The following is a 26809-nucleotide window of genomic DNA, read 5'->3' on the forward strand; positions in this document are numbered from 1 at the left end:
GGCATGGTCCTCCTCACAGTTGGAAAACACCCCACAGATCTCCTCCAGGGGCTGGACACCGGCTCCCATTGGCCCTGCATGGCTCCAAGCCACTCATGTCCATGCCACGTATTGGTGTCCTCTGGTCCCTCCCAACTGCTCTGCACCAAACACTTCCTGTGTGGTGGATTTGATTTGGTGTCTCTGAGGCTGACACTCAGCTCAGGACCATGCTGCCACTGCCCAGGCAGCCTGTGCTGTCCTCAGCATCCAGTGCTTGAAACCACAACTTCATGGTGAGCATCCTCCCTGGAGAGGCCGCTCTCTGCAATTAATCCAGGCATGGTTTATGCTAACAACTCTCCCCACTTTAAATTATAAATGGCCCTTGGCATGTGTGCACACAAACACATGTGTGTGTGCAGAGATCCTTTAAGGCCATCATTAGCTGTAATTAGTGGGATCTGTCACTCATCTTTGGCAGTTAATGATGAGCCCTGAGTCAGAGGAATCCAGCGGCAGATAAAATAAACACGATTTCAAACAGTTTGGAAATAACAAGCCCTCATTAATCAGACAAGCCCCAAAGGGAAGTGCTTGGAAACATGGCAGCTTCTTTGCTGTTGCTGAGAGTGGGGTTGGGTGGGCTCTGGGACAGCCCCTGTGCTCCCCAAACCCCCCCTCCGGTGGGAATGGGAGGCAGGATATTCTCTCTTGGCTCACTTCATGGCAGGATTGAGGTGTCAGAGCCAGTCAGCTTGAGCAAAAACCTGAAAACTGGCAAAACCTACACAAAAGGGCTCCTGCATGGCCCCGCTCTGGGAGAAAGCAGCTGAGACATGACCTGGCCCCAAGGTGTAGGTGGGGGTGATGCTGGTGCATCTGGGTAGAGGTGAAGCAGCTCTGGGGCAGCACATCCCACAGCCATCACTCACCCCAAGAGCTTAAAGGCTGTGTGGAGGGAGCATCCCCAGGATCCAGCAGCACAGGGGACAGAGGATTTGGGGAAGGGGCTGGTATAAGAGATGTTTCCTAGGGAGCAGGGGGACTTGGGGAGACTTCTAGCTGTCACAGCTGCAGCTAAGTAACAGCAAATAGGAGGGGAATGGGACACATGAGGCTGGTTTATATTACAAAGGAGCAGTCCATCATGGGGTATTTAAAATAATCCGCTTAGATGCACAGTAGCAGATTTGGAGCGCTAAGGGAATTGAAGGCGCTGTGGCTTTGCAAGACTGGATCAGATCTAGTTAAGATGCCACTTAGGACAGTACATCCCATCCTGCCTCACTGCCCCAGGGGACAGGCACACAGCACCTGCAGCCCCTGCAAGGCCAGTCCCATTCTTCCAGGGATACACCCAAGGTGACACTGGCCACATCAGGATGGGTGACAATGTCCTGTGGCAGCTCCCTGGGACTGGCAGCAGGTTTGGACAGCATAGAGCCATAGCCTGGACTAAGCACATGACAGGGGATTCCCATGAGGGGCCAAGCCTTTGGAGTGGTGGAGGAGGTGTAACTGGTGCTTGGGGTCCAGGGGCACCTTCATGCTGAAGCCAGGTGCCTGGTAGAGAGCTCGGACCAGGGGATGTTATGAGAGAGCTGTACCCACACTGCCAGGGGTGGGAACCTCCTCTAAGGGTGTCCATGGGGCATTTCCTGCTCAGCTGGGGCTGGGGGCAGGGGCCTGGTGTGGTAGGCTGGGACCAGGTGCTTCAGGGAAGAGCTGGGGCTGGGACTGCTCTGCTTCTGCATGGCCTTGCAAGCCCCCAGCACCAGTGGCTACAGAGGAGGGTGGTCCTAATGCTACAAGCTAGGGGATCCTCTTTTGGGGTCTGGGCTCCGTTTGGGGTCTGTGTGGGCAGGAACATGGTCTGTCTGAGCATCCTGGCATCCTCACACTGCTCCTCTGAACCAGGCTGAAAGCACAGCCCCAAGGAAGCCAGTTTATCCTGAGGGATGGATTTCATCCCAGAGACTTCATTACAGGCAGATATTCCCCCAGAAGAGTACCCTTCCAAGGGCAGATGGTTTCCACCTTGGGCAGACTCAAGGGGTTCAGCCTGCAGTGGCTCTGCAGAGCCAGAGCAGCAGCAGCCTCTCGGAGCCAAGCAGCGTAGCCAGAAGTGACCCTGTCACAGGGCTGGTCCTCACACTGCCCACCCCTTTGCTCCCAGGGAGGGCAGGGCCCAGGAACATGCCCACAAAATCTGAAGCTGCATGTCAGACTAGGCCACAGGACTGCCTGCACCTCTTCTTGTCCTCACCCTGTGCCCTCTGTCCCTCTCCGACCCCACTACAGGGCTGCGCTCAACAGGAGGGCTCACTCTGGCAGGTTTAAACACTGTCCCCAGCTCCCCTGAGCACTAATCCAAGGGAGGATTAAGGTTACCAAGCTCCTGGAGCCACCCAGCTCTCACGTCTCCCACAGTGGACCCCTCTGTCCTGGCCCCAGAGAGGGCACAGGGCTCTGCTGTCTCACTGGGACTTGCTGCTGTCCCCCCCGAGCCCCCCAAACTCTTCTCCATCAGCAGGCACCTCACTGGGGTTGTGCAGCACCTGTTCACCTCTGTGAACTGGGGACCAGAGATCATTTCTGGGCCTTTAGGGGCTTCCAAGCCTCTGTGACCAACATCCCTCTGCTCCCTGCAAGCCCTGCATGGTGGGTTTTGGGGTGGGCTTCTCCCCTGTCCACCAGGTGCCATGCTCTGGGTCAGCTCTGCGTTCGTGACAACTAGTTTAAATGCATGGAAAATACCTTAATCCTGGTAAGACCCTGATCCCTGCCTGCTCATACTTCCTGTGAAAGCCCCCCACTTCAACCATAATCCCCTGAAAGAGGTCATCTGTGCACCCTCCGTTTGTGGGAGCAAAGGACTCTCTCCAGGGCACCCACAAACTCCTGGGGTTGGCACAAAGGGTCCTGGCTAGCTCTGCCCAAGGAGTCCTGTCTCCTGCAGGGGACAGTAGGGGTACAGATGCTTCTGCCATATGGCCAGTGGCTCCTGCCACCCTCTTGTGCCCCCTTAGGGCCACCAGCTCCAGAAGTTTTCAGAGAGAAGCAAGTAAGTGTAAACTATATTTACGTAGTTATGATAATTTTTCATTTCTGTTTTGAGTTGCTACATACTCCACAGTGAGCAGAACTCCTAGTCTCCCAGTCCCTATCCCCTTGCACCTCTTGCCCCATCCTATCAAGAGGGCTCCCCAGGGCATGGGATTGGAGGAACCCCTGGTTTGTGGGGAGAAAGAGGGCTTTGGCTCTGCCCCCATTCCCATTTCCCCAGTGTCAGGAGCTTCTGCTGCCTTTACCTGCCCTGACCTGTGGCCCCATGAGCTGTAATCCCCCTCCTGCTGCACTCGCAGGATCAGAGGCTGCCAGTGTCCAACCCATCCCAGAGAAAGGAGGCCACTGGGGGTTGGTAATAAATCCTAATGATATCCTGGGGAGAGGGGTAGAACAACACGTTCTCACCACTCCCTTGCGTGGCAATAGGAAAGGTCTGTGTTTGCAGAATTGTCTCTTGCATTTATAAGAAGCAAGGACAATGCTGGGATAGAGCCTGAGCTGAGCTTTTAACCAGCCAGATTACATTTAGCAGGAGCATTTACCTCTGCCTCTAATCCGCCTGCCACAAAGACTTGCTAACTCCTTCCCGGATTTAACTGGAAGGCTTCAAATCTTCCTGCAGAGGAGAGAGTTAAGCCCGAGCTGGTGCTGAAGGGCTGCAGAGGTCAGGGTCAGCGCTCCTCCTTCTCAGGCACATCAGGTTTGGGCCGGACACTTAAGTCCCAGGCTCATTTTTTTTTCTGGCAACAGGCCCTGCAGTCAGGACAGGCAGGGGATGGGAAAGTGCCAGGAGCCCTTCAGTCCTTGGGAGCTCAAAATCAGAGCATATGCAGAGCAAAGATTTGAACATTCTTGAGCAAAAATCACTGCTGCTTAAAAACAGAGCAGAGGAAAAAGCTCTGGAGCGGTCACCTGGTTGGAACAGTCCCTGGTTTTTAGCTGGATTTCTTGTAAGAACAGAAAATATCCATAGGCAGTGCTGGGTGGCTGGGGAAGGTTGGGATGGCTGTTGTAGGATATGGTCGTGCTCCCAACACCCAGTGTCACCTGACACATGGCTGGTGTCTCCTGACTCCCCCATCCCACCCTGGAGCAGCCACATTCTCCACTGCCTGCACAGGGCCAGGCCCATCAATCCTCAGAGCCCAGGACACCTATGGCACCAGCCCTGTGGCTCATGCCACAGAGGTCTCTCCAAGCAGAATCCCTCCCTTGATGGGCATTCCCTCGCAGGATGCTTTGCATCCATGCCAGGCAGGGGAGAGACAAAACTCCTGGTCCTTGGCCCTTCAGCACACCCCTACGGCACCCCCAGCACAGTGACCCCAACACTGCGTCAGCCATGGTGCCTCAATAGGGGATTTTGGTGCGAGACTTTGGGGCAAGGGAACAGGGATGTGGCACACGCTGATGTCACTGAGCAGCACATGGCGCTGTAGGGGACCCACCAGCAAAGATGGTCTGACTGGGAGAGTGGCCAGGAGAAGGGCTGGAGCTCTGTGGCTGGCTCCACACAGCCTGGCCCGACGGGCTGCCCGCCCTCGGTCTCGCCCTCCACCGCTGGCACTAAGCCTCGCACGCCAGGGTCACAGCCTGAGCTGGGAGAGACGCGTGAGCTGAGACAGCAGAGCCAGGGACGAAACCTCCTCTGATTTCTGGGAATCCGGCAGCATTGGAAATTTCCCTCCCAGCACAGCTGCGTGGGAGGGGACGGCGAGTCCCCTCAGCCAGACCTTGCAGGGTGTCCCGCCATCCGGCAGCACCTCTCGGCCTCCATGGCGGCCGGGCCAGGGCGACACGATGGCACCATCCCACTGCCACCGCCCCGCCACCTTTCCCTCACAAAGGCCGGAAGCCGGGCGCAGCCGGGGGTTTCCCGGCTCGGCCGTGGCCCCAGGTGCCCCAGGGATGAGCTGGCTGCCAGCCAGTGGCACCCAGCCCGGCCTCCGAGTCCCTCTGCGGTGCCACTACAGGGGGCTTCTGCACAGTCAGGAATTCCCTGCGTTCCTCCAGCCGCCCCAGTGCCGCGCCAGCGGAATGGTATGGGGGGCTCCATCCACAGCATCAGCCCCTCCTTACGCTGGGCGCAGAAAGCACCTGGTGAGAGAAAATCCACCTCGTGTGTTCCAGACGAGGCTCTGGGGCCTGCAGCAGGCACAGCCTGCGGGGCTGAGGGTGCTGTGCTGGGGCAGGGCTGCAGAGCCCCCCCGCTCCCCTCCTCCAGCCTGCTGGGCAAGGGGCCAGCTTGGCTTCCGCAGCCCTTTCTGCAGGCTGGCCTGGTATGTTCACCACAAGCTATGGACGGCCTGGCTGCCGCTTACAGTAAATCTGAGCGAGCTGTTTCGGGCAGGGCATTCGCAGTCCCGCCGGCAGTGAACTGGCCGTGTCCTACCGGTACTGGTGGCTGCCACAGGCATCTCCAGTTTCCAGCGCTCCCCTCGGCTTTCCCAGCACTGACCCATGTCACACCCCGGCATCAGCGCCGAGCCACTGTCCCAGGGCTCCCCCACCTTTCTGGTAACAGGCAGTGTCTGGGAGAGGGGAGAAGCATTGCCATCACCCCTGCTTTGGCTCCAGGTGCACAGGAAAGCTGGTGAGGAAGGGATACTGGGGCACGCAGAGATGCCAGCACAGTCCCACAAACTGCTGCCCAGCCACACTCTTGCTGCTACTTTCTCCCATCTCTGCCCTCTGGCCATCAGTTCCAATCTCCAGCAGAGGACTGGGAGATCTTTCTGCTTGCTTGGGACAGTGTGAAGTCTTTGTCCCTGTGGTGGCCAGCAGATTAACCTGAAGCACCACTGAAACATTTTCTTTAGGGCGTAAGTCGGATTTATGGGGTGGAGATGCCTGCTCCAGCCCACTTCACAGATGGGTAACTTCAAGCATTGGGAAAAGGCAAGATTTGGCTTAAACAACTGAGCTCCCCTGAGCCCTCAGGATCATATGCTGCATTTCCTTATCCACAAGTTTTTCCTTCCTACCCTCTTTTTAAGGGAAAATCACTGAGGGGTGCTTGTCACCTGAGACTCTGAGGCTTGGGGCTGCAAGCACTGTCCCACACTTTACTCCACATCTGTACCCCAAGTCCAGATGAAGGTGAGGTATTCACTAGCAAAATTTCATTCTGTTGAATGACCAAAAAGCAGAAAACAAGCAAGGAACTAAGTCACCCAAGGACAGACCACATCCCAGGGGCTAAGCCCTGCCACCCCTGACCCACCAGCCCAGGGACATTGCCCCAGAGCAGCTTTGCCAGCTCCGTGGTGCCTTCTGCATTTGGCTCAACCTTCCCCAGCATGAGAAAGGATGCACAGCAGACACAGGCAAGGGATTTTCCAGGGTGGAAGCTTGCTCCTGGTCTGGTTTTCCAGAAGCAGACTGCGAGCTTGTGAATCGGAGGTATTTGTCAAGTCGGTTCCTGCAGTGGAAATGATCAAATAATTGTTCATACACCCGTCTGGCCCAATGGCTCATGCTCACAGAGCAGAAACTGGCTGTCAGGCTGCAGGACTGTGGTTCCCCCGTGATGCTGTGGCGTGTTTGTGAGAGGAAGATGCTGAGGCTGCAGGTGCCTTTCCAAGGCAGAGCTATGCCACGCTCCAGGCACACTGCCAGCCCGTCGCTCAGCCAGATTCGTGCCGCCTTTCTCTCCGAGAGTCTCAGGGAGGGCTGCACTTCACAGCGGGCTTTTCCTGTTCCACTTGCCCAACAGAGTGCTTCCAGCATCTTCTCTACCCCTTGTCCTCTCCTTCCTCTTCTCACCGGTTTGCAGTTCCAACAGCCTGTCCTTGGCTCTCCCCACTTCCCCGTGCTCAAGCAGGCATCCAGAACAAGCCTGCTGCTCTGAGAGTGAGGATGGAGGACATGCATTCCTATGGAAAGTCAGGCTCTCCCAGCAGCAGCCTCTTCCAGCCCCTAAAGTGACGGTGACCTGAACATTTCTATTCAGACCAGATATTTTTTCAGGGATTTTTAACCTCCTCTTATGTATGTTTCCTTTTCCTTTGGGGTTGAAATTATTCTAGCTTTGTGCAAAAACCAACTCCGAAGTGCTTGGGGAGTGGAAACCTCCCATTATACTTTTGAAAAATAATATTAATCTTCCCTCTCCTTTTATGAAGAGTTCTCTCCCCAGTGGCTCAGGACTGGAGGTAGGCATTTGATGTGGAAATAGCCCTTGCTGGAAGAGCCCTTTGATGTTTGATTTTCACACGGCCAACTCCTAACCAGCCATGGGGGGCACAGGGTGCTAGCAGGGTTGGGCTCCAAAGGGTGCCCAGGAAGGACACAGAACAAAGGGGAGGTGCTGCCAGACCCTTATCCTGCCTGCCTTGTTTCCCTGAGCAACAGGCAGGTGTTTCCAGGCTTCAAAGACAATAAAACCAGGGGGATTTCCATTCGTGAAAACTGCCCTTGGCCTGATTCAGCTCCAGGACCTAAGGCAGGTGCCCAGCCTGCCCTGAGCCAGAGTGATCCTTTGCCCAGGGCAAGAAAGACCTGGCATCTCCCTTCAACCAAAGAGACCAGACAGGATTGCAAGAAGCAGGATTTGGCCTCAGCTGCAGAAATGCAATTGCAAAGGGAAGGAGAGGGCACAGTATCTGACACCATCACCTGCTAGGATCCCCAAAATGCCTGTGCTGAGACACATTACTGCAGAGAGATGGGGCTGGGAGGCCATACCATGAGGATGATGTGTTAGCTTGGTGTGTGGGGAGCTGGGGGCTGGAGCGCCACAGACCTGGGCAGCATCTGCAAGCAACAGCATCCCTACCCTTGCTTCAGGGACACAGGGGACAGTGAAGTGGATTCCCACTTTGAGACTGAGACATTGTCATGAGGTGTCTCTGGTGGCAGGGAGCCAGGTCACACATTTGCTTCTTTCAGTCTGACACAGATCCCAGCTCCTTATTTAGTGGGTTTAGTATCCACCGACTTTGCCTCCTGTAGTGCAGCAGCAAGTTTTTCTCCTCTTCCCCTCCCTCTCCTACTGTTTTCACTCATTTAATTCCTCAAAGCACTTCTAAGAAGCCGTTCATCTGGGAAGTATCACCCAAAACAAAGCTCTATTGTGTACGCTTGGTCAAAGCAAGATAAGAGCTTCCCAGCGGTAGGGGAGTAAAGGTGCTTCTTCAGGTGCTGGCAGGTCTCACAGAGCGCAGTGTTTGGGATGTGTCAACCCACCGGCCGGGATTTGCATAGGTACAATATCCCTCTTCACTTTCTGGCACCCTGGAAACTGTTGTATTAAATCTTAGTTCGGTGTTTTGGCCTGGTAACCAGCATCACGATTTACTTTGTTTCTTCCCTTTTTCTGTTCAGAGACAATACGCATTTTATGCTTTGTCAGCAGACGGCAGGGCAGAGCTCACCCTTCAGAGTGTCCCACTCCTGGGAGCTCTGGCAGCTGACGGCTGTGTCTACTCTGCACAAAGAGCTCGTGTCCAGCACATTCAGCGCAGGAAACAAAAGGTTTTCCACTGAGTTCTCTACTAACCTATGTGTTGTGAGAGACACTTGGCTGTCTTTTTACCCAAAAGCTTTGTCCTTACTAAAATCTGAAGATGTTGCAAGTTTTGTCTGATCCTTGAGGAAGAGATGAAGTGCTGGACATCTGGAAAACCTGGACACAAGCACCATGCCAGCACAACTCAGCCCTAAGGCACATGCTGAGCAAGACCAGTGATCTCAGGGACACAGCTGAACATGTGCCACGCAGTCCCTCTGTGCATGGGCTGTAAAGCTTGTGCTTTCCAAAATCTCTGGATTTGTTGCATGTTTTGAGGACATCTCTGCAGCATAGGCACTGGTGGGCTCAGGATTCCAGCAAATGGCCCAGAGATTTACCTGGTGTGCTGGGAAGCTGAACTTGATGCTTCAGAGGGTGATCTGTGCCCACCATGCACCATGAGAGTGTAGTCAGGACTTAGTGAATGTGAGGAATTTTGGAGTTTGATGGATAAAGTCTTGTCTAGTGGCTCAAAGTAGTGGGCTCGTTTGCAGGTATAAGGGAGCTGTTTTCCTGCATGTTTCTAGAGTATACCTAGGATTCCACAAGGCAGGCATGGCAGCAGAGACACAGAGTAAGTTCTCAGTGCCCCTAAGTCCCACCTGTCCTCCAGGGAAATAATTCTCTTCTCTTGGGAACCCAGAATTATTCAACCAAATTGTTTGGAAATCTTCAGCATAAAAACCTTTATGCAAATGACAGACGAAAAAAAGGTCTTAATGAACCTGACCTGCAAGTTGCCTTTGCTCAAACTCTCCGTACCCATCACCTTGTCTGGAAAAGGAAGGCATTGCATTTCACATGCTGGATTTTAAATGCTCACCGTACGCTGCGCTGTTTGTTTTATTTCTCCAGTCAGTGTTCAGAGCTTCTTCTTCTTATGCTTATTTACTGTAAAGCAGAGAAAGCCAGGGAAAATGATCTCCAAAGCAAATAGAGCCATGTTTCCATTTGGGAAAACTTAGAGGGAAAGCGCGTGTAGCTAAGCAACAATGCATGATGGTAAATGGGTCATTTTCCAAGGCATGAATTGCATGTGGATAACTGCAAGGAAAACAACCCTGGCCAACACACTGCCGACTCTTGAGTTCTTGGCCTAAGTGATTAATAAGAAATGAGAGGACTTTTCAATACCCCCGAGAGCTCCCTGGGTTGTTATGGGAGTTTTTCTCCTGCTTTCCATCTCCACCCAAAATCTGGGGTGGGAAGTCTCCATTCCTGCAGCTGTGCAGAGCTCCAAGTATGGATGTGCTGCAGTGAGGTTCCCTGGACACAGAGAAATTGATAAGTCAGTTCCATCAAACCCCAGGGAAAGGGATGGGGGCAAAGAACTTGCAAGGCAGGACTGGGGACTCAGCCATGAGGAACTTCCTTCTGTTTTGGGCCAGAGGGAAGCCAGCATTCCCTGGTGCATTCAGCTGCAACCTGCAACTGAAGGTTGATCTCAGCTTCCTCCAGCATTGCCCAAGGGTGGCTGTGTTGACTTTCCCTCCCTCTGAAACCAGATGATCTCCACTGCAAGGAAAGGGGAGAGGCTCCTACATGTTGTGAACTTATGAAGGTACTGCTACCAGGATAATACTGGCAGAGGGATGGTAAAATTAGTGTTTGGGAGGCCAGGAATGGAAGACTTTGCTGGAAGATAGAAGGTGATGCCACATTGCGCTGGGGGCATGTCCATGTCACGTAGCTGCAGCATCATGGGGGCCATGCTTTGCTCAGCTAAAGGTGAACAGTTAGAAAACCCTTCAGCTTTACATCCTACAGTAGGGAAATTATTGTGCTGCATTTTTTTTTCATAATAATAACAAATCTACAGAGTTCAAGCTTTGTTTTGTGGAAGTGAAAATCCTCTGGGCTTTTCAGAATTCCTCTTACCGGGAATGGTGCCACCTTCAAACCCATGCTGGTAATCCAGAAGGTCACCAAGTGGGATGTCAGCAGAGCAGGGCTGAGACCTCGCTTTTCCTAGAGGTGCTGTTGATTTCCTCTTCCTGCTGCTTGCATCACTGGCTGGGATCAAAACATACACTGCCATGTTTATTAAAAAGAGTTACTGCAGGAAGGTATTGGGATTATTTCTTTCCTCCATGAATAAAGTTCTACAGTACCTCTTAAAATCAGACCTGAGGAATTTACAGAGTGGTTATTGTAAATTCCTTGGGCAGGGGAGGGGGTGTGTGGTGAATCTAAGCAAGTAGTTCCAGTGCATTAAAGCAATGAATAGAGGAAGTGAAAAATATTTTAAATTCCTATACAGTGTTACATTTTAAAAGTGTCCTGATTTAGGACTTTAGAATCAGGGAAGGAGCTTTTCCCACTCTCTTTTATCCCTCCTCTAATTTCTCCGAATTTGTTACAAGTCTCCTTCCATTTTGCTCACCATTTCCAAGCAACAAAATAGAGAAAGGCCTGGAACGATGACAGAGATGCGAAGTGCACAAAGGGACCAGAGTGTGGTCCGATAATTCTGTAATTGGAGCCGCTCGAGGCAAAATTTTTTTCAAGCCAGTGTAAATGGGGATCGCTGAAACCCTTAACAATCGGACTGTCAGGCTGCTTCTTTAATGGATTGCTCTGTTTAACTCTCTCTGTTTGTCACTGGCAAGATGACAAGAGAAATTAGTGTACTGGAAAATATAAGGTAACTGGCAGTTCCCCAGCCCGGTTCCACAGCCCCACAGAGCCCGGGGTGCTGCAGCGCTAGAGCCCGGCTCACCGGCTGCTCTGCTCCCTCTGTGGAGCAGGAGGAGGAGGAGGAGGAGGAGGAGGAGGAGGAGGAGGAGGAGGGGAGCTTACAACCTCCTGCCCTTCCTAGGGGTAGGGAGACCTGCAGAAATACCCCGTGGCTCCGGGACTGCCCTAGTGAAGAGCATGTGGAGAGCAGCGGTGCCCCCATGGCTGCACGCCAGGACTGGGGTGGGGAGAGCACCGAAATGTCCTCCCAAGCCGCAAACCTTCCATCAGCTGCTTTGTCGCCTGCTTTTACACCACGCATACACTTTCTAAAGCACTGCAGGTTAATGTCAGTTTTCTGGGAGCATTAAAGATGCTTTCAGCGTGTGTTTGAGTGTGCGTGAGCGCATGTGAGTGCGTGCAAGGGTGCACCGCTTTGGAGATGCTCCGACACCTCCATTGTTTGCAGCCAGACCCTGAAACTTGGCAGCAACGATGCCCCGAGGCTAGAGATGTACCTTTCACTTTTCCCATGAAATTCCATTCTGGTTTGGCTGAGTTATAAAAAAAAAAAAAAAAAGTTTGAAAATCACCATTTCCCTTCTGCTGCCTGCATTCCTCAGGAAAACTTTGGCAGCCTGTCAAAACAATAACTGAACGTGAACTTTCTGAAGAGCTGGCCCGGTGCTGTCTGCCAAAGCAGCAATTCAGCACAGCTCAGTGCGGCATGCCCTTTCCCTCACCCCCCCGTGCCCACCCCCTCCTCCACCCGGGCACCCTCCAGGTGCAGATGTGTCCACCCCAAACACCCATGTGCAGAGCACAGGGTTGGCATCCACTGTCCAGCTGCAAAAGCCACACACACCTCCTCTCCCCTCGCAGGAGAGCAGCTTTCTGCTTCCATCCCAGACCATTACTCCTGCAATTTTTTGGGGAGAAGCCTCTGGAGCAGTGAGGAAAGGCCAGTCCAAGCCTTGCTGAGGAATACCTTAGGTCCAGCTGCAACAACCTACATTGTAGACATTTATTTAAAAGATCTTTTTCTTTATTTTTTTTAAATGTTATTTCCTATGTTAAAAGAATGTTGTTTACAATGCAAAGCCAAGTGCTTTTAAGTTAGGAAATGCCTAATGTATGATTCCTCACAAGCTCAGCTCTATGTGCATGCCTTGTGTTCCAACCTTTATGGACATGAGCCCTTATTTCAAACTCTTTCCTTACCCAGCAGACAGGGGAGGGAAAAGGGCACAAGCTGCTCTCACTGCCGTAAATAAGACACTTCCTAACACTGAAGTGTTTCATTTGAAAGTTTTTTGCAGACCGCATATTATTCTTTAATACAGGTTTTAATCCAATGTATAATTTTCAAACCAAAGCCCCCGACTTCGGCACACTTGCCAGAGTTTTTCCTCACCACAGAAATGTGGCCGCATCTGGGGTGGAGTGAGGCAACTGTTTTGCAGCCTGTTAGGACATAAAATGACTATAAAACAGAGAGAGAAAGCACAGTCCTTGTTAAAAACACCCATTACATTTCACATGAAGGTTCTGGAGGATGCAGGGAAGCAAACTGCTTCTGCTTCACCCCTGCAGGGATTAATACTCTTAATTTTGTGGCAACAGCTTTGTGGTCTCTGTGGTACTTTTGGGGCTCAGACTGTAAAACTGATGGGGAAGATGGTGCTTGCACTGTCCCCGTGGTTCAGGAAGGCAGGATGAACCTCTGCCATTCCCAACACCTCTTCTCCTGCCAGCAAGTCCCAGGGTTGGTTTGCAGTGTACTGAGCCACACAGAGACCCCAGCAACAGCATCTGAGCCAAAGCAGACAAACCCTCACAACTTCCCTCATCTCCTCATCACCAGGAGCTGAGAAACGGGCAGGGAGAATCTGTTAACTAAACCAAACTGCCATAACTAGTTGTTCTTCTTGTGCTGTTCCCTGCAAGGTGTGGCTGCCCCCATAGGAAGCTGGCCACCAGTCACAGCACATCATCCAAAAATCCCAGTGTCTGTGCAGCAAAAGGCCAGTAATTTCATGTAGCATCTACTGATGGCCAGTTAGTTGTCCTTGCTGATGTGAGTGCAGTCCTACCTTCTCCAAGCTCCCCTCCAGCAGCCCCTGAGCTTGTGCTAACAGTGCAGCTAATATATGGATCTCCGGAGTGGTTAGGAGTCTCCAGCCTGCCCCAAAAGTCTCTCATCATTTTCTGCATTTGGCTGGCAGCACTGTGGATCCAGCCCCCCTCCCTCTTGCAGCCCTCCAACTATAAAAGCCTGTTGTGGCCTACATTCAGCTGTCGGATATCACATTATCATGGCTCGGCAAAGAGGAAACCAAGCAGTTTGGCACAAATGGCTTTTCTGTGTTCAGTCTGTTCCACTGCAGGTCTGTTCAGCTCCTCCTGAAGCACATGGAAGCGCTCAAAACTTCAATATTTAATCTTGCCTTGAAATGCAAATTGTCAGATCCAAGGAAAGGAAAGTGAGCAAATGCACAGCCGTCGACATGAGATGTCAGGATGTTGGGAAGGCAGCAGGCACTCAGCTCACTTCTTGTCTTTCAGCTTTAGTGTGGGGCACCAGGACCCCTCCTCCAGCACTTTGACCCTTGCTTTGACCAACATTGTTTTGTGTCAGTGTTTGAATGTAGCTTTTTTCATCTCGGGGTGATGTACTGGGTTTGCATGGCCTGGTTTTGGCAGTGGGAGCACTCCCAGACCTTGAGCATCCCCGAGCCCTTGGTGTGCTCCCGGTTTTGTCTCTGCTCTCCGATGTTCACACCTTGTGCCTGTGAGAAAGGCACAAGCAGAGGGGGTTTAGCAGCGTGTAAGGCAGCAGATGTGCCTCCCTCTCTCCCCTGGCACACACAAATGCACACCATGCTCATCCCTGGTGCAAGGCAGGCAGTGTGGTAGGAAAGGGAGCACCCTCTATGTGTGTTTTGGAAGCCAAGCAATCTCGGGTAAATTATAAGCACAGTTTTGAGAAATAAAAACACATTAATATTCTGTTCTCTCAAGGCATTATCCTACTGTTTACCATTACACACAATCCTCTGCCTTAAATTGCATCTTTGATTAAAGGAGCAATGAGAGAAACCAGTGCTAATAACAAAATGTATTCTGCTTTAAATCACTAAAGTGAAAACATCAATAAGCTGTAACCATCAGTGCCGCCATGAAAATGAAGGCAACCACCATGGGAAACAGCAAGGATGAAATCCACTTTGCCAGCATAAAAGCCAAGTAATTAGGTCTTATGTGGGTGGAACTTATAATGAGGTGCAGGAAGGGGGAAAATGAATTTCAACCTGAGTCTGCCTCCTTCCCTCTCTCTGCCACAGCTGCTTATCTAAGTTTGGGGGCTGCCATAGGGATCACAGCCCCATTTTTTAGCTGTGCAGGGCCTGCAAAGCAGCATCCACTTCTCCACCCCCACCCATGCCCGACCCTTGTGGGATGCCCCACACCTTGCCAGTGGGCAGCTTGGGCACAAAGCACCAAGTTAAATTTCACTGCGGGAGCCAGCTGCGCTTCCAAGGAGGGCATTTCCCTTTGAAGAAGCTGGAGCTGATACATGGTATCAGCTCAATAATTTAATTTAAAAATTAGGAAAAGGAATAATATCTGGTTATCGTGGATTAATCAGAGTTTGTGGATGGGTTTATAAAATTAATTTATGTAGTGAGTGACTTGAATCAAAGCCCTGTGCTTTTCTGCAGCCATCCATCCCTCAAGGAGCTCTGTTCCTGGAGCAGGCTGCTCTAAATTGCTTGCTGTGGAAGTTGTGATACATCAGCAAACTTCAGATCTTCCCTCATACTCTTCCATCGTGTACAGCCTTTCAGTTATTCAATGTCGCAGTCACCCTAAGGTTTAGCCAAGCCAGGAGGGTGTTTTCAGGAGCTGCTACCTAATGCCAGAGCAGGACACACTATTCGTCACTTGCTCTTCTATGCTTTGAAGTGCAAATAAAGCAGACACCTTCGGTGTTGGATTTTCCAACATTCTCTGAGATTTCCACAGCAGATCAAGGAGTTGTTCATCCTTGTGCCTCTGACACTGGTTGGGAGTCTCGGGAAAGGACTTTTCCTTGATTTCTCAGCAGCAGCGTTTCTCTAAGGATGCTGTGCCGCGCCAAAACCGCGGCTGAGTGCCGAGCTGGCTGCACTCCTGCCTCCCGCCGGTGCCTGCGGGCTTCGGGCTGTGGCTGCCCATCGGGATGTGGCTGCCAGGCAGGCTGAGGTTCCATTTCGGGTGTGTTTGCAGCTCAGCCTTATCCCAAACCTGGTGAGAGACAGACATCCAGTTTGGTGCCTTTTCCTGTGGTTTGTTTTGTTTTGTTTTTCCCCCCCGCTGGTTATGTCACTAGAAAGCGCCTCGGGTTTTTCTCGAGGGTCGTTCTGGTGCCCTCTGAGATGGGCAGGTTATAACGCAGATTACGTGGCTCACACAGCAGGCAGCTGCCAGGGCCGGGCAGAGGGAGGAGAGCCAGCGTTTGTGGCCAGTGCAGCGGCTGAGGGGTCAGCCAGGACGGCTCCCGCCGCGGATGTGGCCAGCGGCTCTACCTTCAGAGGGTCCCCTGTGCCCGGGTCTCCCACAAGCCTCACCCATCCCCACACGGCGGCCGGCCCGGGCTGGAGGGTGCCAGGTAGCCCCGGTGCTGCGGCGCACCGGCTCGGGGCGGGGGCAGCCCCTCAGCGCTGTGGGAAGGAGGAGTTTTCCCGGAGCCAGCGCTGGAGCCGGCGGTGTCGGGGAGCTGCGGGGCCGGGACGCGGAGCCGGGACGCGGGGCCGGTCACCCCGCGCCCCCGAACCCGCTCTCGCCCCAGCGCTCCCCTTCCTTTGTCCCGCTTAGTAACCGGCGCTCGCGGCCAATCGCCATCGAGCCGGTCGGCCCCGCCGCGCGCCGATTGGCTGAGCCGCCCGCAGGCCTCTGCCAATCCCGGCGCTCGCTGCTCCCTCAGACAAAGGCAGCAGCTCTGGCAACTGCGCTCCGCTCCCCCCGCCCCCCGCGCGTGCTCCGCGGCGGCGGCCCCTTGGCGGAGGGCCAGCAGCGGAGCTACCACCGCCACCGCGCGCCTCAGCACGGGGGGAGCGCTGCGAAAAGGCGTCGAGAAAAGTGGCGAAAGCGAGCCGTATAAAAGTTAGAAAAGGGGGGAAGCAGACTTTTATTCTATAATAATCTTTCTGTGTGGATCCGCCTCGCTAGCGCAAAGAGACATTTTTCCCTTTATGTCTTAATTTTTTTGCTCACCCCTCTCTCCGCCCCGTGGAAGCGCCCAATCACACACACCCCCTTCACCTCCAAGGGGTTAAAGAGCCGGCGCGAAGCCCCGCCCCCTGGCGCCGGGGGGGCGTGGCCCGCTCCCCGGCAAGAGGCGGGTGGCGGCGGCCGGGCCCCTCAGAGCCGCTTAAAATGTCACCGAGTGCGGCCGCACCGAGCCCGGCCCCGCCGCCCGCCGCCGCCGCCCGCCGCCCCGCGCCGCCAGCAGGGCACGGCGGGCCCCGCCGCGGGCCGCCCGCCCGCCGCTGAGCCCCGCGCAGCCACCGCGGGCACAGCGCCGCCCGCCCCGCTCGGGCTCCGCGCCCGCCCGTATTGTTGCCCGCCGCCGCTGCCTCCTTTCGCGTCCTCCGCCGGCGGATAGAATTCATCCAGAGACTGAAATCGCCCCTTTTTAGCCGCTGCTTCCCACCACCACCGCCCGGCTTTCCTGTGGGGGGCTTGTTTGGCTTGTGTTTTAAAAATACCCCGAAAACGGCGATTTTTAGAAAGAATTCAGGAAAGTGGCTTTTCTGTGGAAAGGTGTCTTTTTAAACAAAAAGAAGCACTCTCTCTATATATTATTATATATATTCCTATCTGCCTTTAGTTCCTGTAAGGCAGCTGCTGAGGTGACTTGCGTGGAGGCTTTTTTTAAGTTTAATTTTGCGATTTTAAATTTTTTTTTTTTTTTTTTTTGTGAGAAGTGTTCTTTTACAGCGAGGTGAATTCTTCTCGGCTTTCTTTTTTTTTTTTTTTCTTTCTTTTTATCCCTCCCCCCTTTTTTTTCCCTTCACCTCTCGATTAAAAGCCGAGCTATCCAACCTCTTATTTCTAACCCTACCGGGACTTGGCTGTCGCGATGTACAACACGTTGTGGGATATGGACCGCGATGACACGGACTGGAGGGAAGTGATGATGCCCTATTCCACAGAGCTGATATTTTACATTGAAATGGACCCTCCAGGTAGGGAGCCGAAGCCTGCGAGCTGGCCCCGCACCCCTGGCAGCGGGTCGGGGACCGCCGTCCATCCCTGCCCTCCCTCCTCCTGCAGACTTTTCCCTTTTAGAATAAAAGGAAGGGGGGGGGGGTGAAAATTAATATCTGTGGTTTAACTTTGTGTAAACTTCCCGGGGACTTGAGCTCGCTGTCTCCTGGGCAAAAGTATTTTAATACTGGGGTTTTTTTTTGTGGGGGAGGTGGGAGGAGAAGAGCAATTGATGGTGCCTTTTGGGAGATGAAAGGAGGCAGGAGGAGGAGAGCTTCTCGCAGACCCTCTCCCGTGTCTCCTTTTTTGAAAACCTTTATTGAAAAGCGTATATTTCGGCTGTATTCGCTCCTAGTGGAGCGCTTTTATTATCCTCTTCACCTGTGTGCCTTTATGTGCCTGTAACGCTTTGATGGTGGTGATTTACCCACCTCCATTCAGTTCCAGTTTAATCGCTTTTACAGTCTCCAAGACCCTTTTTCTCCCCAGCTCTCTTCCAGCAGTGACAGATGAGGTGTGTGTTGTCACTGGGTTTTGGTGGTGGGGGGATAATATTTGGGAACAGGCTGGAATCCATCCCTGGAGGCACAGTTACTTTGATAACACTTAATAACCTTGTTCAAAAGGATTTGGTTCACTTTTTCTTCCCTCCCCCCTCCATGGATTGCTAATGCTGAAAATGGGGAGATGTATTATCCCTTGCTTGCCTGAAGTTTTTAGATGGGGCAGAAAGTTTCTTTTGTGTCTGAAGAGGGAGGGAAGGCTTGTGAGGAGGAGAGGCTGAGTCTTTCTTTGGTAAATGAATTAAAGTAAGCATAAATGGGTACTGGTGAAACTGTACCTATACCTGTAAGAGTCATGCAGGCTGAAGCAGTAAAGTGTTTGAAGGGCCTTTATCTTCTCAGGTCTGTGATCTGTAGAGCCAGAAGGCACAGTAAAATATGCACCAAAAGTCTTAGCCTGCAGAGAAATTGATAGCAAATAAGTAATTCCAAGTGCTGTCTTTTATGGGGTGAATACTTTCAGGATGTGCTTTTCAACCTGTGCCTGAATCGTGGCATGTATCTGCAAGTGTGGTTTATTCTCTTTGTTTCAGCACAGTGAGCTGTATTTTTCTCTCTGGAGGTATGTGGTACTTTAATTAAAACAGGAGGAGGTGATCATCCTGAGATTTTTGGATCTCAAGGACCTGTACTTGCTTCTTTTGGTAATTCTGGCACTTTAAAAATTGGACAGAGCTCTCAAACACACAGCACTGGTCACTACTCATTCAATTCTTGCATAGCTGACACTATTATTAGATGTTACTCCTGAAAGCCTAAAGTTCAATCAAATCACTTTGCTTTTGTGAATTTTAAAGGATATCTTTCTTGTAAATGATTTTGATTTTTAACTATTCACGAGGTGAGTATTTGTGTGTGCTTGTATCAAATGAACAAAAACCCAAGTCCCATTGTAGGTGACTTAAATCAATTAATGTGGGGCTTTTATTAAAAAAATATAACGCCCCTTGAATGGGTTAGTACAAGGAGGCTACGAAAAGGGGCTGGACAAAATGAACTGGTTAGAAACCAACTTTCCAGTGTTTCTGCAAGAATTTGGCCATGTAAAATTCTTACAAAGACTTTCAAAGTTTACATTAAGAAGATCTCTTCTATCATTAATAATGCCAATGCTTCCATCACTGGAGCCCTCTTGTCAGGGATCAAGGATCTGCACAGTCCAAACACCAGTTAGCAAAAGGACTTCGTGTTACAGGCTGATCTCTGAAGTGTTCAGTAACTTTATCTTTCATATTTTTAAACTAGACGAGCCAGAGCTGGAAATGATGCATGGGATAATCCCCATGTGTATGTCCTGATTTCGTGAAACTGTAACTTTTAAATTGCAGGGGGAGGGAGGGAGAATGTGGCAGACGTAGGTCTGCTTTCTCCCTGTCCAGAGGCAGGGTCAGAAAGTGTTTTCTGGCCTGGGATGATAGGTCATCCCTAAGGGGAGTGTGGAGGAATTTATTTGTGGAAGGCTTAAACATTCGGCGTGCCTTGGGATAAAGTCACTGCCTTTGCACCCGGTAACAAGCACAGCTCCATTTGGCCCGCTTCCAACAAAAATTTGTGAAGGTTTTCGGTGCAGCGTTCCTGGTGCGGTGACCAGAGATCCTGGGGGGCTGTGTGGTGGCAGTGCTCCCCTGGGTGTGCATCCCCCCCCAAACCAGCGATGTACAGCCCCCAAAACAGCGATGTACAGCCCCCAAAACAGCGATGTACAGCCCCCAAAGCTGCCGAGGCAGCCGGAGCGCTCCTTTGTTCCCACAACTTGAGCCGAGACATCCCCGGTTGGGTTTTGTGCCGCAGCACCGGGCACTGGCGGATCCCGGGAGCCAAGTGTCTGGGCTCACGCATGACTGCCCCTGATTACATTTTACTGCATCTAAACTTGAGGCAGAAGACAAAAGCAAGGTGAACATAATGTGCGGTGTCACCCGTAACCTCCGAGCTGAGGGTGGGGATACTGCTTCTCGTTAAGGGCTGGTAGACCTTTAATTTATCTTGGCAGGCCTTCTTAATACCCACCTTAGCCTTGCCCAATAATAATGCAGAAATAAAATCTGGTGATGGCAGGCAGCCTGCAGCACAGCCGGAGCTTCTGTCAGGCCTCAGTGCACCTGCACCAGCTTATCAGTGTGCTTGTGTTTGCTGTTCGGGGCTGTAGGTGTAAATGGATGTTCAGAGCAGGTCCTGGAGCCTCTCTGCTACAAGGTTTGCTCTAAAGTTCAGAAGTAAAAGTAATAACACCTCTCTCTCACTTGAGTTTTTCTCAACTTGAGCAGAGGCGGTCGGGTAACAAGGAGCTGCAAGCTTTCTGCTAGGCTAAACATAGGAGTGGGACATAGGAGTTTTCCCAAACAGAGTGGTGGAACTAGGGATGCAGCTCTGCCAGCATCACAGCAGAATTCAGAGCAGTACAACTAACACAGGAACCACAGTGGTGACAACCAAGAGGGTGACTCCTGTTGCCTCATGCTTTTTACTCCTGCTTACATTCTATTTTGCATTTATACATGCATCACTGGCATAAGGGAGGATCTCTTTATGGCAAATAATACTACATGCAGCCAGTAACTTTCAGTATCTAAAGACACAACTGGGGCCATCATTTGCATACAGCTAACATAACAGCTCCTCAACTTTGTGATGATGGATTAAGTTAAAATATTGTGGCTGTAGCAGCGTCATGTGCTGGCTGTGGCATTTGGAAACTGTCAGGGATTCATTCATATGTTTGTTGTTGCTGTGGGTCTTGCTATATGAAAAGACAAGAAAATAGATTCTGGGTTGAATTTAGTTTATTTGACAACTGCAGTTCAGGTCTGCAAAAAGTTGTAACTGCCAGAAGTTGCTGAACAGGGGATTTCAAATTGACTGCAAAAGTTGCCAGAGTATTGAAAGCTCAACTACCTGTGTGCTGCCTCACTTCTACTTAGAAGGGCTAAGTAATGTCTTTCCCCCTGTAGATCTGGGATACATTATCAGTTGTGTTGGTGATAAAATGTGTAATCACTGAATACATTTTGTCACAGTTGGATGAAAATCAGTAAGAGTGGTCTGCTGGGATTTCTGATACAGATGTCAGCAAAGATATTGGGCTCAACTACAAATTAGAGGTTAGTTTCCTTTGTGTGGGTTATGAAGAAAACCACAAGTTTAAGGCAGGCTTCCTAGTGCAGAATGGGCCTGTCTATGAACAGATAGTACAATAACTCTTTGACCTAAAGCTATATAGAAGCTACCTGTTTGAACCCTGAAATATGACCAGCTACATTTATAACTTGATCCAGCTGTCTTTTTCAAGAACAGTACTTTGTCTTGCCTCATATGCTGTAACAATGCTGTTGCTACAAAATCTTTTGATATTTAAGCAGGGGGAGTAATAATTTGTTATTTAGTTTAGTCTGCTTTGTTAGAAGCAGCCATTGTATGGGTAAGGTAAGTATTCCAAGTATTCAAGGGAAAGACTATATTTATTCATTATAGTTTCTATATTCATATATAATTTGACAACCCTTATTTTAGGGGAGCGATACTGTAATTGTAATTTGGAAAACACAGGGTTCCAAGCTCAAGGGCAGTGTTTACTGGGATACCAGGTGTGCTCTATCATTATCAGTGTTGCAGTGGAAACTGAATGTGGCTTCTCAAATTGGGTTTGTGATACTCAGTAGCCAGATGTAGGTGAACACTTCCTGTCTATGCCTGACTAGTTTTCCAGTGGGAGAACAGATGCAAATTTGAACAGCTTTGTCAGTGTTGTCCTTCAGCTTATCTGACTCCAGAAGCTTATCAAAGAAAAGTTCTGGTTTTGCACATCTTAAAAAAGAAAAAAAAATAGCCCTACTAGTGCATGTAATCAAAACAACAGCACTGTAGCTTCAACTGTCTTTTTGTGCAATTTTAAGTCTTGCTGGAAATTATATTTTTAAAAAGTAGATGTTTGGGATTAAGAGTTTCCCTGTTACAGAAGGGAAGTTTGTGCAGGCTGATTTGGGGTAGATCTGGGAGTAAATAAGGTTCATTCACTGTATTCTGCATATCTGGCAAAATTGTTTGGATTGGAGTCTCAGCTCCTATGAGAGCAGTGGTGTGAAATGTTTGTATTCTGTTCTTGTTTCACCTAGAGTTCTCTACTGGCCTTTTTATTTAATGACTTCTGTAACCATTCTTTTATTTCTGATTGCATTTTTAGGCTTGCTTTTGCATTCTTTGCATTTCATTTTCTTTTTGATGGCTCTAACTGTTAAAGAATATCAGTCATCAGCTTTCAATTAAGTACATGACCACAAAAAATAGCACCATTAATAGAAAGTGAAATGCTCTCTTGCTTGAGATGAGAGAGCCTGCCTTAAAAGGCTGACATTTGTGTTTATTACTAGGTTTTCAGTTTATGTAGAAATAGCTGGGGAGGCAGAACTTGCAAAAAGGAGTTTTTCAGCTCTGCGTTCTTAAAGCTATGGGTTTATGCAAACTAAAACATGAGGGAACATTCTGAGAAGAAACAACGCTCTTCAACATGTGTTTTTGCAGCAAATGTTATTTCTGCAATTGTTGTTCCAAGCAGTTTTGTGTATTGCATGATTCCTGTACCTGACAGGAGTTAATCACTGTGTTCCTTCTGTCTCACATGTTTAAAAGGAGAAGACTCTTCCTGGAGTTTTCTGTGGGGCTATTGTTTTCCCAAGCAGCAGAGCTGACTTCTGTCTTAGCCATTGCCTGCATGATTATCTTATTCCAGACTGAAGCTGTTTGTGCTTATCTTTGCTCTACAGCTTGGGAAAACAGAGGCATAGCTGGTCATACACATCTGCACCCAGGACGGAACACAGTTGGGTGCCTTATATCACCTCATGTTGGTTGTTTAGTGAGTCACTTTTTGGGCAGAGAGTTAGAGAAGAATAAAGAATACTTTTATCAGCATGTTCTGTGTGTCTTAAAGCTTAGGCTTTATTATTGTCAGAAAGACTGTTAACAGGTTGCTGTAAAACTTCAGTCCCATTAAAGCCATAGGTGTGTTCTAGCTGGATTTTTTGAAAAACTCATTTTTATAAAGTAGGTTGCTGAGTAATGCTTAAGGAACAATCTCTGTTCATGTACTAAGTGCCCCTATGGAAATGAGTCAGATTGTCTTTTTTTCTTCTGCTTTTTATCACATTTCTTCTGACAGGTTAAAGTCTGCACAATAGCTAAGTAAGCGAGAATTTGCTTCTCCACATAATGCAAACTGCAGCACCGAGCTGGTGCTCTGTCCCCAAACAGTGTGAGTGGATGTAACTTCTTTAGAAGATATTTTCATTGTCCTTCATGTTTGCTGTGTCCTCCACTCAACAGCCAAAGATTCTGCAATGTTCCAGTGAATATATTCCAGTAGCTTAAGTTTTTCTAGTTCTGAAGAAAAAATGTCCATATACAGGGAGCTTTGCAAGGTTCATACAGTGCAAACAAAAAAAAAAAAAAAAGAAAAAGAAAAGGCAAAGTGAAAGTGGTGCCTCTTGTAGACCTTTCCAAAAAGGACTCCAGGTGCCCTGCTGAACACCAACCAGCTGCCTGGTGAATCCTGATGCTGAAGCACAATGAGCTCTCCTCTGGCTGAACAGGATCCAGGATCTTCACTGGCTTTGAGTGCAGCAGCACACTCAAGATGGATGCCTTCCATCCAGAGCACTTTGAGAAAGGAGATGAAATACTTCAGCTGCTTCAGCCTTTGACTGCTTCCAGCATTCACCCAGAGTCTACTAGTTTTTGTGATTTTAGTGGTAGTTCATAGGAATGTTACTTCTAAAGGCAGATATTCCTGAAGATGACAAATAGTTACCTAGAAATGGCTTCAAAAACATCACATTTCTCTGCACAAAAGTTGGTGGGTTTGGAAGAATTGTAAAAATACCAATATACTCCTTAATATTGTTTGTTCCTTTGCTACAGAAAAACTTTACTTTTGATTCAGTGTCACTTTGTGACTTGTACTTCAGGTCAGTTTTCTCCTTCCAAACATAATCCTTTCCTTTTTTTTTTTTTTTCCTTTTCCTTTCCTCTCTGTTGGTTTCTTCTAATCCCTGAAAGAAGAATACTGGAGCCATTTTTTTAGGTTTTTACCTTCTGTAGCCTCATCCTAACTTTGTCTCTGGAGTCCCTAAAATCCGATGCTGCACACAATCATATTTTCTTTTGGAGGAATTCTTTTCTTCCTTGCATGCCTCCCCTTAAAAAACCCAAACAAAACCCCTGAAAGCACAGCTGCTGCAGGGGAGTTCAAGAAAATTTGCTGTAATGGGGGGAAACTTGGCTCACTGTTGACATGTGGGGCTTTCTGAGTGTGAGCAGTAGGGCTTGCACTCAACACCTGTCCCAGGAAAATGTCTTAGAGATAAAATGGATGAGAAGTTCATTGACAATATTGAACTTGAGCCTGTAAGTTCTGTCTGTTACAACCTGAATTTGTACATTGGAATTGAATTTCTCAGGCTGTGTTCAGTACTCCTGCTGCTCTGCCCTGTGTAGTTGTCCTGAGGACATTGTCAGAATCTACATCATTTTGGCCCCCAAGGATCTGCTCCCAAGTGCCCAATTAGAAGTCTTTGGTGGTTTTGGCTTCGTTACCCTGATTTATCTCCTATCTCCAAGAGTGCCTCTTGAAGGATACAAGGCAGCTCGAATCAAGGAGATGAGTGTTTAAGATCCTTTCAGTTTTGAAGGGTACAGTACAGTCTCACTGATAAGTTTTGGGGCAGTGAGAGAAGTTAAGCTGCTGCTCTGAAATGGATTTCATTAAAATACTTTGAAGATCACCATGTACTGAGTAAGGAGATGAAATCTAAGCATGAGCAAGGGCCAGGCTTGACTCTTCCATGTCTGCTCTGAACCTCTCCTTCTGCTGGAGGCATTTTGTGGGATCCCATGGATTGGGACTTCTGCCTCAGTGGCACTTCCTTCAAGATCAAGGTTCTTAAAAATGATGACTCATGACAAAGTGTACAACAGATTCCCTCTGAATACTTTTTTTACCTTCAAATTTCTTCTGGAGTCTCGATTTAGAAATGCACCTTTTGATCTTGATTTAGATGGCTCACTCTTAGCAATTTAGGTGGTGTTGAAATATTTGTGCTTTGGTAACTAGAAAATGGTTTGACATAGTACAAGGACAGGTATTGTATGAGGAACAATTTTACATACTGCTCTGAAAGATTGGAGCTAGTGGTAAGCTGAAATAAAATGCTGCTTAGAGCAGCAAGAATCATATGCATTTTCAGCTGTATTATTATTTTTAAATAGCCTCTTGTGCAGCAAACTTCTCAGTAGCACCAGTTATTTCTGTGAATTGGATCCCCTGTGAGATTTGTACCTGACATCTGGATGGATGATTAGTCTTTGAAATACCTGGGGAAAACAGCCCTGAGCTGTTTTGATTTAACTTATTTATTATTTAAAATTAGTTATTATTTAAAAGATCTTTTTATTTTGACTTTGGTATGTCTCCTAGCCATAGCTGTCACTGCTTGGGCCTGACTTCATTCTTCTACAATGAAAAGCCAGTTCTTCATTCTCAATCACTGTAGTTCTTTGCTTATTCTGAATTTTGTGTTTTCCTTGCTCTTGTCAGAAAATCTATTCCTGCATATTGAGCAAAGAGTACTTTTAATAGTGTTCTGAAGGCTCTACCTGTGGAGGAGTAGAAAACATGCTATGGTGTTTCTTCTGTGAAGGCAGATGAGGAACTGCTTTACTTAGAAAGCAAAAAGGGAAACTCTTTGCTCCTTGCACTTTACATTTACTTTTGCTGTATAGTCTTCTTGACCTGACATTTGATACTGTAAAGTACAATATTCTTGGTGAATATCTGAAATTTTCATGGCAATAAAATGTCTGTCATGGACTTTCATCCAGAGTTGGCAAAAGCCTGGGGCTGCTCTTTACATGATAAAGTTATCCCTTCCTTGTGTGAGGCAGGCATGTGATTCTGGGTAGTGATAATCTTTGAGTGATGAAACAATGGCAAAAGTTCTAAAACCTCTCCAGTTCATTAAGAGTGTGCTAATTATACCTGGTAGGTGAAAGAGGACTTATCCTTTTTATTCTCCTCATGGTAATTTTGGGACAGTCACCTCAGCCCTGTTGATCATGGAACCTCTCACATTGCTGTAGCTTTGCAGCAGTTACACTGGGCTCTGGGTTGGAAGGAAAAGGTTTTTCATTGGGCAGTGAAAATAATTGGGAAGCTGAGCTTTTTTTGGCTTTGAACCTTCATGCAAAGGCTGGAATGAAGGGGAGGAGCTGTGTTTTGGTACAGAAGTCAAATATCCCCATGTCATTAATCTGACTGTGAACATCTTCCATTTCTTGTGTCTCAGCCCATGAAGTAACAGGGCTTGCAAAATAGTGAAAGATGCTTTTGAAATGCCCAAAGGAATGCTGAATTTCATCCAGGCTCTTCACACGCTGTTGTTGTCCCCTGTTCTGCAGGTGCCTCAGAGCAGATAATTTTTTAACCTGTGCAGTAGCTGTGGATGCTCATGAGGAACAGAGTGCAGCAGAAGCCTGTCAGGTTGTAGGAAGTGAAATAGTGATTGGGAAGTGTGGGAGAGAGCTAGATAGCTAGGGAGTTGTCAAACAAAACAGATCTTTATCAAAAAAGCCAATTAATAAAAACTGAAATATTTCTTAAAGGTGTTGTTTTTTTATGAAAGTTCATAGAAACATAAGCAAAGCTATAATGGGAGTGTTTTCATTGGAAGCCTGCCTGGCCTTCTGCCAACTTGTCTGCTGTTTT

General features: G+C 49.1%; 1 protein-coding gene across 2 annotated transcripts in view; it reads left to right on the top strand.

The window, feature by feature from the left end:
- PIK3R3 (phosphoinositide-3-kinase regulatory subunit 3) overlaps window positions 1–26809 on the top strand; it is a 77366-nt gene that overhangs the window by 27956 nt on the left and 22601 nt on the right. Inside the window, exon 1 of one of the 2 annotated variants that reach the window (XM_030278840.4) lies at window positions 17181–17469. The exons of the other annotated variant lie outside the window; for it this stretch is intronic. Coding sequence (XP_030134700.1) covers window positions 17364–17469 — 106 coding nt within the window. The 5' untranslated portion in view covers window positions 17181–17363. Of the gene's footprint in view, window positions 1–17180; window positions 17470–26809 lie in introns of those variants that run through there. 2 annotated transcript variants of the gene reach the window in all.

The sequence above is a fragment of the Taeniopygia guttata genome, chromosome 8, assembly GCF_048771995.1.
Source record: "Taeniopygia guttata chromosome 8, bTaeGut7.mat, whole genome shotgun sequence".
Taxonomy (NCBI): Eukaryota; Metazoa; Chordata; class Aves; order Passeriformes; family Estrildidae; genus Taeniopygia; species Taeniopygia guttata.